Here is a 12,238-nt window from a genome sequence, read left to right on the forward strand (position 1 = left end):
ATGTTTTTGTAATGCATTTAAGTAATTATTTTCCTATACAATATAGTGTACCTAGTTATGATATAGTGTACGTAGTTATGATATAATGTATCTATTTTTGATATAGTGTACATATGTATCATATAGTGTATCTATTTTTGATATAGTGTATAACTGAGTATTTCTTAACCGGTCACGTACCTGGACCTGGTCCACACTATTTTTAGTGTGAACCGGGTCCATGCAAGACGAATTGTTATATAGAATAGCTAAAAAGATATTTTGACGAACTCCAACCCCAGATGTTAGGCATTACCTTTGAAAAAACAGCATCAACTAGGTTAGTTGCATCCACTTTAATGCGTATGCAAACATTACAGTAGATTGTGAAGGGTGACAATGGGAAGTCTAATAGTTGATTTCTACGTAGAACCCATAAGGGTCCATAAACTTTAGAATAGAATTGTCCAAAATCTTTTTCCAAACAGATTTCATTCAGAATCATGAGAAATCTGGGAATTCAAAAACGACATCTATCCCTATTATCCATGACCATCTTGATTAATCGGGGATTATCCACGCCCATCTTGATTAATCAGGTATATAAGGCCGTTGTTTTTTTGGTGAGTCCATCGATTGTCTCCTCGTTCACTTCCTCAATTGGTTCTTCCTGAAAAAAGAAAAGAGTTACAACATAACAGTACCAAAGGTTACAAGGTTACAAATCGCAATCAGATCCATAATTCATGTCAACAAATTTGAGGAAGACACACTATACCTCTGGGTCTTTTCTGGATTGCACCCCAATACATTTGGAGCCACTAATACTGGCACTCTTCAACAAGCTGCGCGCACTATAATTTGATTTGTTATGACCAGTTTGAGGCATTTCATTTTCCAATTCATCTGTATTCGACTTGGGTGGGCTTTCAAGAACAGTACGAGGAATTGCTTGGTTCATATCGTCATAATTTTCAGTTTCATCATTTTTAGGTGCAGGAACTCGCTGCCTGGAAAGTGGGATCAAAGCAGTTACATACAAAATCAGCAGGGGCCAGACAGATAATATGTTCATAAGGTGCAAAAAGCAGACAAGCCAGTTCATAATTCTTTCTTTCTTTTGTTCATATCCCTTTTCCTTTTTCTTTCCGAAGGTAGGAGGGGGAAGTTGAGGCATTAGTGGGTATATAATAACTTAAAGCCATTTGATTAGATCTTTGACAAAACTACAAAGAGATTTACCTAGGCAAAGAGGCATGCTGCCTCTGTAGTGGTGAATTTTTCTCGCCTTTACGTAAGGGTTCCTCGAGATGGGCAAACTGTCTCTTAAAACGATCAACTCCACTGTGATAGAAACGCGATTAGGGGTCATAAAAACTTGGTAGCACCAGGATAAGTGAAGTTCCAACAATAACAAGCATGAATTAAAACCAGCAAATCAGCAATTAGAAATGACCAGAAATAACTCAGCCTCGAGTTTAAAAATTTATTGATTCATTGGAAAATATATTGACTCATTTACGGTAAGAACTATCAGGCTATCAGCCTAACTTATATATGCATTCTTATTTTTTTTTTTGAGGGGAATATATGCATTCTTATTTATAAGTATCATAACTATGCAATTGAAGTTTTTGGTTGAAAAAAATCCCAACACAACATTGGATTGCCTAACTTATACTTTCTAATAGTCCGTCTACAAAATAATTTGGCCACAAGTTTTTAGGTCTGGGTTGTGCCTATTTTTCATTTATTAATGTTTTAATATAAAAATAACACCAAAGATAAGCTTGAAGTCATGGGATCAAATCTTATATAACGCATTTACTAATTTTTTACATGCAGTAAAACATACTAAGGGAGAGAGTCCACCATTGCTTCTTTAGGAACACCTTTTAATATATTAATAGTTATTAGGCCCAGGCTATGCCCCGGGTAAGAAAAAAGTTCATTTATTAATATAATATTTTATGATAATAACACTAAATACAACTTAGCCTAGTGGTTAGAACTTTAGTATATATACTTGAATCCTTGGGATCAAACCCGATACTATGCATTTTCTTAATTTTTTTAGTGTACATGGATTACATGAACTAAAACTCCCTAGGGAGAGCGCCATATGGCACAGTTTCTTGTTTTCGCACGCCTTTTAATATATTTGTATAGATAATAATATATATCTTTTTCCTTAACAAGATCAAAGGACGTATGAGGTCAGATATATAAGAAAAAAAGATTTGTAAGCACAAACTCCTTTCTTCACCCCATAAAATTTCTCCAAATCAAGCAACAAACCTATAAATAGTGGAACTGAAAGCACATTGGAGAAGGTTCAAAAAAAGATGCATATATTTGAAGCGTACATAATACACATAGACCAGATATGTATATACTTTTCACTGCTCATTAGCATACATATAATTTACATTAAAAAGTATCTTATACAAAAGAAGACAAGTAGTCCTCTGTCTAACTAAAAGTAGCACACAGATCACACTAACACGAGGTAAAGTCAATCCTAGAAAAAGCCTGAGGCATAAAGCCAAGGCCCAAACTGATGCAGGGAAAGTACTCTATTAAACAGCCATAACTCAACCATTCCCTCCAATGACATCATCACAAGATCCCTAGAGGCAAAGGCCTCTTTAAAAAACTTCTGGGAAGGTGCCTAGAGGTCAAGGCAGCCAAATGACCACATTCTAGATTTCTGGTAAATAAAAATACATAGAGTTAAGACTATCATGAGGAAGCCTGTGGGATAAAAGCCCTTGTTCATTCGAATAGAGCAACAGCTAGGACCAACTTTAGTTCCTCTTTCTTTTCATTAGTAATAAATGAACTAAATAAAACAATCCAAACAACATATCACGGACTCGTCGTATTTTTAATTTGCGAAAATGGTTTCAAAAGACATCAATGATGAATTTGAACTTTAAGGGATAGCCTAGAGAGATGAACATTTCAAGTTACATAAAATAGGATACAAAAAAATGATGTAAACTCAAGCATAGCATTAAAACTGGCACACCTCGAGAGTCAAGAGGACTGGATGATAAAAAATTATGGTCAAACTTATAAGGAAAACTCTCTTGAGTCTATGTTTGCATGCGACACAGCATGAGAATATTTATCAAATCTTCATAACTTACGATGAAAAAATGGAGAAACAACTGTATTTTCTCTATCACATATACTCTTTACACTTTCCTATTTGATCCGTCCCTAAAGAGTCTTTGCACTTCCATTTTCAGAACTAGTCCACTAATATCTAAATACATCTCTTCCCAATACTAGAAAGTTGGAGACTCACTCACTTTCTCATTCAACTGAAGAACTACCCCCACTTTCTTCTGTCAATCTTAATATAAAGTACCCCACTTAGTCCAATCACATCTAGCTTTTCAATAGGTTAACAATCGATAACCAAATCACGTACTCATCTTCTGAAAAATGTGTCTACCATGAAAGTGTAAAGAGCATATTGGGGGGAAGCGAGGAGAAGTAAAGAAATCAAATACAAAGTGAGTAGTTACATGACTTATATATAAAGAAACATATTGGAAACAAATCTTACATTCTCAAGCATCTTACCCTTCTCTGTTTAGATATAAGCTAACGTGAAAGCTTCAAGTTTTTTGAAGTTCACAATTTGACAAAACTAGCCTTGCCAGGACTATTTTAGATTGATTTTGATAGGAACCTGCAAGTTATACGTGGCCTTCTGTTACAAAATCGACAACCATAATCCCAATTGTGCGACGTCGTAAATTTATCTTACCTTTCAATTATATAAGAATATTCTCAAGTGGGAGGGTATCTTCCTAAAATGATACCGAACAAACAATCTTAAGCTTTCTGTCATTTACATAGATTTTGTATATATCAAAGTACCTTTTCTAGAAAATGACAATGTATTAAGCCGTATTATTATCTCTCATCATAATCCTTTACCACCACCACCAGTCTTTTCCTCTCCTCTTTATTGATTTCCTCTCACCAAGACCATGACCATCATCACCACCAAAACCTAATTTTGTATATCCTCCTTTTCATTATCACCTACCTTTCCCCTTCCTCTCTCCCCAGCCCATCATTTCAACCTTTTCAATGGAGACCCATGGCCCAAACTGACCCCAACCCCAACTCCATTGGCCCCTACTCACCTTTTCCCTCCACTTTTCTCTTTTCAGCAGCATCCCCGCCTGTCTTGCTCTCTATTTCTATTTGTTTGTGTCTCCTCTAGCCAAGACTTTGGCTGCTTCTCTTTGGATTTCTCATCTTCCTAGTTCCTCCATAGCTTTCTCTCCTCCATCAATTTCTCATTACACACAAAAAGGCAAGCCATCGACATCCAACCAACCAAGGGGCAAGGGAAAAGGAGGGTTGCTAAAGTAGGAACGGATGGCTGTTAGGATGAGTGAGAACATCATCCAGCAATCTTTTGCGGTCATTCACCCCCGCATATGGCATTTCTAAGATGCAAAAAATTTGAAAAGTCCAGTATTGGTACGTGGGAAATGCGGGCGAATTGTCTTGTCACGGTCGGTTGGTCTGAAATATTGGCATATACTAAAATCTACCATGTAGAATGGTCAAATTTGGTTTGCCAATGTTGAAAACCGTTCCAATACGAGTGAACCGAACTGATTTGAGCATTTATGGATACCATGATTACCTTTCCTTCAAAATCTTGCAATGAACCAAACAATGAATGAAATGGCTTAATTTGAATCCATTCCCCTACCTTGGTTGTTCCTTTTGTGTTGAATCGAACAGGGGCTTGAGGTATTGGAAGTGGATGCAGTTAAGAGCCGAATAGAGTCGTTCATGGTGGTGATGGTAGTGTCTATGGTAAAAATGGTTTGGGTCATTGTGGAGGTGGGAATATGGCAGGCAGAGAAACTACTGAAAGAGGGCGGCAACTAGGTGGTTGCAGGGATTTGTCAAATTGATTGGCTAAGTTCGGTTTGAAGGTGGTGATGGCAAAGGAGAGGGAGAATAGGAGGTTCTTTCCCCATTTTTTACCTAATTGTTTACATTACAATAATAGCATGATAATAAATACCACATTCATGTTTTGTAAAAAGTTATTGTTGATTAATTAAGAAACATACATCAAAGCTGGAATTTGTCCCTTCCATCTTGAAAAAGGTTAAGGTTTGTCGATCCCCTTCTTCCCGCTCCCCTCTCTTTTAAACTTTTGAATTGCATCCTTCAACTCCTAGCATCCTTATTCATGCTCTTCTTAGTAAACACTCTGCTAGTCTTAACTACCTTCTCCAATCTTTCATGTATGTTTCTTAATTAATGATGCAAGAACTAGACCCAACGATTTCTAGAGTGCGATATAAAATCAGTTACTATGTGATAGCATTTAAATCTTCTCATCAATCTAAAAGGTTAGAAAATAGTTGGAAAATCAGGTTTTAGCTATTTGGTTTTTTCGGTTTTGCATGGTTGTACTTGTAAGCTGATTTCTCTGAGCTAAATGTCTTTACTTAGTATTAAGACATCTAAGCTAGCAGCTTAAGCAAGCAGGTGACCACCCATACGGCCATACCTTTAAGGTGGCTGTTTGAGCTGCATGCTGGCTTATCCATTCAAGGAGGAACCTCTTTAACAGTGCTGTGAGAAATGGCGTGTTGCAGCCAGGTTATATTTCTCTTCCGGCCAGCAGGCTTTCTGGTCTAATGAGGGAAAAAGAGCATTGGTTTGAGCAATCTTCGAGTGTACCAAAGGTTCCTATTTCATGTTGTTTAAGCCATCCAATTAGAAGAAAGAGCCTACTTTTGGAGGTGTGCTGATCTGAAAAACTGCAGTAGCTACTTTAGAATTTTTTATGCTTTCCTTTGTATTTGGGCTGAACCTTGTACTATCTTATCCTAAAGCTATTAGGATGTAGGAGTGTGTTCTTTGTTGAATGAAATAGTGAGCTTCGAGCTTGTTATAGAATTGTGAATTATGAAATGCACAAAACTGTGATTTTGTGTGGAAATGTTGAACCACAACTTCAAGAGTTCCTCCTAAAAATAAGATTTAGGAGCCTATCCTTTGTTGCTTTTTTTTTTCTTGCATTAAACCAAAAGCCCCAAAAGAAACTTGAGTTAGAGAGTTACATATAAATCAGTGTCTAGTTCTTCTTTTGCTCCTATAGATAGTATGTCAGTCTCATAAGTTATCGCACAAAAAGGCTTCTGATGATTAAATGCTATAACTTTGGCTTAAAATGAATGGCCTGAATGTTGTAGCATGAAACATTTGAAACACAAAAAGGATACACATAGAAAAGGAAAAGAAAAAAAAGAATAGACTAAAGGTCATGATGTCAATTTGACAATATCAGATAATAATTGTAATACTTTGGTATTCATCAAGTGAAGTGCAGCTAAAACAACACATTCATTTCAATGTATGTCTAACAGAACTTATAAACATTCAACCTATAAAGTAATAGGCAAAGAATCAAGACTTCACAACCAGAAAGAAAAAAAATCATGACCATGACTGAAAATGATGGAGAAATGTTAAGTGTACAAAATTTATCAATATGCAGCTAATCTTTTTTTTTCTTGAAAGGAATACGCAGATAAATTTTGAGATTCAAGCAATTACAATTCGCAAGTCAGCAACACTAAAGACCCAGTATAAAGAAACTCATAGTCAGATGAAGTCATGAAGCTTACAATTCCTGGAGACAAGACTAAGATATAATTATAGAAACAAGAAAAACACAAACATACCTAGGATACATGAAGCTAGTTTGTTCCTGGCCACAAAGATATTCCTGAAGCATCTGGGGATGGTACTCTAGTATCTGTTTACTTCACGGATAATTATTTGTAGTGGTTACTATCAAGTCAAACCAATCACTATTACTATATATCAAACATACCCACTTTTCAAGCCATACCTCTCTATAAATTAGCTCTCGAACATCATCTTTTGCCAGTTTCCTACGTTCGAATTCAAATTCCAGTTTTGAGATGGGTGAGCTGCTGCAAGGTTCCCGATCCGCATTCGACAATCCATAGAAGTATGGATCAGTTAATGCCTAACAAACACAAACAACAAGCATTTCCCACAAATCAACAAACTAGTCAATCACATTTCCTGACTATGATATGCTTGTCGATAAGTCGAACAGATGGGTCAGATAGGATTCAGATCCAGTAAACTTCAAGTTCAGGTTATTTACTCTTTGGGTGAATTGTTTTAGGTTGTCAAATTCATGCGCATGACCCAGATATTTCGCATTCAGATCAACCGTGACCTGGTATTGCATCTTATTACATGCAGGAGAGTATACAGAAATAAGATGAAGACTTATATTAATCAGCAAAGCTACTCCTGACTAACTAAATTACAAATTACAGTATTTGGACAGTAGAATCTGTCCCATACAGATGATATAATTCTATATTCAGAATGTTCATAATATATTAGAATATTCAATGGACATCTATTAGACCGTTTTGAGGGTTCATAACAGAAAGAATTCTCAAACTCTTTTCTTTTCTTTTTATTCGCTAACGCCTGTGTGTTTCATCACAGTCAAAATGACTAATATTATAAATTAATCAAACTTAATGTACTTAACAAACAAAAGTAGTTGATCAGTTCATTCAACATATAGGCCTAGAACAGGTCAGAGTCTGACCCAGATATTTACAGGGTCATCCTGGCAGTATCAATTTCAGGTTTGAGTTAAAATCTAGTTCAAGATCCTTTTTATTGGGACAATTTTCGGATTGGGTCATTTTTTGACATCTCTCTACACTTGCAATTTCAAAGCAAAAAAAAAAAAGTTCAGATTACATACCTCTTCAGCACTTGGGCGGTCTTTGGGATCAAATGCAAGAAGGCGCTCTAAGAGGCGAAGAGCCAATGGATCTACATTTGGGAATTTTTGGGAAAACGGGATTGGTGGCTTCTTCCTCATGCTACTTAAATATCTTCTAGCCTTCTCATTCCTTATCTATCAATAACAGAAAGAAGAAGTCACCAAAACATGCATGAGGGACAAAAAAATTCTTAAAATGACTAATTAGGCTTTCATCCCTTGAAAAAAAAAAGGGGGTAGCAACATAAAGTTTTTTGAACAACCATTATTGCATGTACAGTTTAATCAGCAGAAAGTAAAAATTAAAATCCTCCGTCTTTTCTGACTAATGAAAAAAGAGTAATAACTCAGTAACGCAAGAACTAACCCTTGAAACACCTTCAGGGGGAGGAGTTCCCAGAAGATCTGTCATGAGGTCCAACTGATGTACCACATTCTTCCCAGGAAATAATGGTTTTCCAGTGAGCATTTCTGCAAATATACATCCTATGCTCCAGATATCAATTGCTGGTGTATACTGCACAGATGAAAAGATACGCACATGAAGTTACATTCAACTTGTGCAAAATGTATATATTGCACAATCCAGAGTATACGTATAGATAAATCATGTAGAAGAAAACATTGATCAAAAGGAATAGGCATTGCAGACACTCCTCAGCCATAAATTTCAAATGATAGTTAACCCCACAAAGTTGAGAGAGTATCTATTGGCAACTTCTGAACTCCAGTTTCCAATTATTTAATTAGATAACTGACTGAGTCTGTTACTACTTCTTCATGTGAGGTCTTAGGCTGTAGGCTATGCAATTGTCCTCCAAATCAAGGTCCCCAAAAGGGGTATCAATCATACAGAAAATCTTGTGTACATACCACCCCCCCCCCCTTCCCTATCCAGGTAGTGCGCCTTAGGTAACAGCCTCATTTGACCATTAGAATATTGGAATGATATCTTAGGGAAGTTTTCCCTATACATCACATCAATGGTGCAACTAATAGAAGCAAAAACAATAAAGGCTCAGCATATATTTTGTTGAAAATGAGTAAAGGTTAATTGGTTACTAATGGGTCAAGGTGAAAAATCTCACGGCATAATATATGACAGCTCACTAGGACAGCTTATTTCATAAACAATGCAAAAGTAATTATTAGCATAGTGAACAATCAGGTTTTGGACTATTTTGTGTCGAATCTGTGAGCCATTTCATTCTATTCACCACCCTTCTATATTAAAGGGAATTCGGCAAACAGCTAATACCTATTAAATGTTAGTTGACTGTATTCCTTGATTTGACTCGTTGATAATATTAGCTATTGTTGAAAAGTCCATGGTATAGTTAGTTAGCAGTAAGCTCCTTAAGGATGTGGGAAAACATATAAACAGATGTTTTATATCATGCAAAAAGCTTTTAGAGGGAAACTAATATCTAAAGTTAACTTATTCACTTTATAGAAGAATACTGTGGATAACATATCCACAGACACAATTTAACAGAAAAGTAACAGCAATCCAGTTGCATCTAAATTTGAAATGGATCTCATGAACAGTTTACGACACAGGTCAATGAAGGAATAACCAACTGCATAGGCTAGAAGTTCCAAACATGAAAACTTGCCTTAGAGAAAAAGGAGCCACAGAGTTCTGGAGCACGATACCATCTAGTTGCAACATAGTCCTTCACATTATATATTAACACTATTAGCAAGAGAGAGCAATTCTACAGAAAGAAGTGTGAAAAAATATATAGGCTGGGGGTAAAACTTGGACAAGTTTGTTGCGTCAGATACCGTCCAAAAGATAGCAGATGGGGCATCATTAAATGAGACACGAGCAAGGCCAAAGTCACATATCTTCAGCTTGCAGTCCGCATTAGCAAGGATATTTTTAGGCTTTAGATCTCGATGGAAAACATTTGCTGTAGAATATGAGAGAAAAGCTGATCAACAGTTGCCAAGATAACAAACCAAGTCTTGATTCCACATACAGAATAAACAAGCTAAACCTGTATGTATATATTTCAGTCCGCGTAGAAGCTGATACAAGAAAAATTGATAATGTTCAGGAGTTAAATCATCATTCGCCTTAATTACTTGATGCAGATCAGATTCCATCAGCTCAAAAACTACATAGATATCCTTAAATTCTCTTCGAGATGGGGGGAGCATAATGTGCTTTATTTCCACAACATCAGGATGACGAAGTAGCCGTAGGAGCTTAATTTCCCTCAGTATCCTGGTGGCATCAGAAACATGCTCAAAGACATCGTTGATCTTCTTAATTGCTACCTTCTCTCCTGTCTGGGTATCAACAGCTGAACCAACGATACCATAACTTCCTTTTCCAATAATTTCTTGAACTTGATAACGGCTTGCCTCTCCATACTCTGTAAAGAACTCATTTTCCACTGCATTCTAAACAATATCGAAGAGCACATTTCAGTAACATGAAATTAATCAGAGAAAATCAGAAAAATGCACAGGATATAAATCTATGGAATTCTGTGCCCATCCAGAAAAATGTACCACCTCCTAGTTTATGTCATTTCAAGAATAATGTATAGACCTAAAACAGCAAATGGTATATTGTAGCTTTTCTCCTACTATCCTGACATGGGTGTTCCTGACTAAACCAAAAGTACCCTTCTTCCCACTGGCCACCACATGGCTTTTTATGAGATACATCGTTTGTTGTAGATTTCACCTCAATGCTTAATGTATTACTTTTTAATCGCAAAGGGAAATAATAGCAAAAATTATCTTACATCCCACCAAGGCAACGTAAAATGTCCCATCATAAAACTGTTTGAAAGACCTCGAACAAAACACTCAAATTATCAAAAGGGAAAGAAAAACATCAAAATCTCTAACTTGTAACAATTCACAAATACAAATCAAACCCATTAAACCAAAAACACCCCATTAACTCGATCAAATCTAGAAAATAAATAAAATTTGGAAACACACAAATTAACCAATTCTTATCCAAAGTGAAAGAAGATCAAAATCTCTACCCAGTCAAACATGCAACAATTCACAAATCCAAATCAAACCTATTAAACCAAAAACACACATTACCTCAATCAAGTCAAGAAAATAAATAGAACTTTGGAAACACAACTTAACCAATTCTTATAAAAAGTGAAAGAAGAACATCAAAATCTCTAACCAACCAAACTTGCAACAATTCAGAAATCCAATTAAAAAAGATCAAACAAAACAACATCCATAAAATCAAAAAAAAAGAACCTTTTTTTGAGGATCCATGGGAGGAGGGAAACGAGAAATGTGGGCACGTTTAGGAACTCTGATGAGTTTCAACCCAGAAATGTCAAAATCAGTTTCAATAATGAGGTCCCCTTTCTCTTCTTGTTGCGCGTTTAATTCGGGAATTACAGACACTTGTCCACGAATTTTGGTGCTACTACTACTACTATTACTACTACTATTATTGCTGCTGCTGATATTAGCATCATCTAATTTTCGACGCTGAAACCATCGACGAACCCCATCCACCAAAGTTCCACTCCCACCCATATAACAATTTTAATTTTTATTCTTACCCACCTTCTCTCTTTTTTATTTTTTTTTTTATTTTAATGTAATTTGTGAATCTATTCTTATTATTCTCATCCAATGGATTATCTTTTTTTTCTTCACCGAAGTGGGCGGAGACGAAGAAAGAGAAGAAGGTGAGTCTGAAAGAGGAGAGAGAGAATCAAGAGAAATATCCGCCGGGTTCAGCTCAGAATTGGTCGTATTTTTTGTTTTTAATATGAGGAATTATGTAATGTCATTTTCTACTCTGGGTTTTATTTGTTTGTTTATTGTAATTATAATAGTTAGATGGATTTAACGTGGATGACTTAACTTGTGATAATGGGGTTGATGTTATTGATTAGTTCATGTCTGGGTTGTGGACTAACAATTATTAGTACGGCGGAGGGAGAAACTAGGAAGGAAGTCTACGTGATGCCATTGCTGGCTATTTGTTGGATATTTTATGGAGCATGTTATTGATTTCTAGAGTAACCAAAGTGTTGGGAAAATAAAACAAAGGAAAGATAAGTCGATCATGTTGTCATCTAGCCAATTGAATGAGTTGTATATAGATGTTTCATAATTTAAGTTGTATGAGTCGATCCCAACTATACATCATTTTTGTTGAAATTGGTCCTAGTAGGTTAGGGATCTGCGCATTTTTTTTCTTTTTCTTTTTCACCACCACATATTCAGCATCACCCTACCACCCAACACATCACCCACCACCCAGTATCACCAACACTTTCTCTCTCTACAAACCACCACCCAGATCCCCTCTCTCCTTCAATTTTGTTGATTTCACTTCTATTTAATTCAGTTTTTTTTTTTTACAAATTCAAGCATCAAATTGAAGTGTTGAAGTTTATTTTTATTCCT

At 36.0% G+C, this 12,238-nt stretch overlaps 1 protein-coding gene across 1 annotated transcript; it reads right to left on the reverse strand.

Moving 5' to 3' along the window:
• Positions 1-259: 259 nt before the first annotated feature.
• On the reverse strand, positions 260-11,770 carry LOC104893685 (mitogen-activated protein kinase 9). Its single transcript, XM_010679816.4, has 11 exons — positions 11,069-11,770; positions 9,826-10,234; positions 9,611-9,738; positions 9,439-9,498; positions 8,190-8,339; positions 7,802-7,957; positions 6,893-7,033; positions 6,723-6,796; positions 1,222-1,323; positions 758-989; positions 260-649 (listed from the first exon to the last, which is right to left on the reverse strand). The coding sequence occupies exons 1-11, from the start codon at positions 11,354-11,356 to the stop codon at positions 575-577; spliced, it is 1,815 nt and encodes a 604-aa protein (XP_010678118.1). The 5' UTR covers positions 11,357-11,770; the 3' UTR covers positions 260-574.
• Positions 11,771-12,238: the final 468 nt, after the last annotated feature.

The sequence above is a fragment of the Beta vulgaris genome, chromosome 5, assembly GCF_026745355.1.
Source record: "Beta vulgaris subsp. vulgaris cultivar EL10 chromosome 5, EL10.2, whole genome shotgun sequence".
Lineage (NCBI taxonomy): Eukaryota > Viridiplantae > Streptophyta > Magnoliopsida > Caryophyllales > Amaranthaceae > Beta > Beta vulgaris.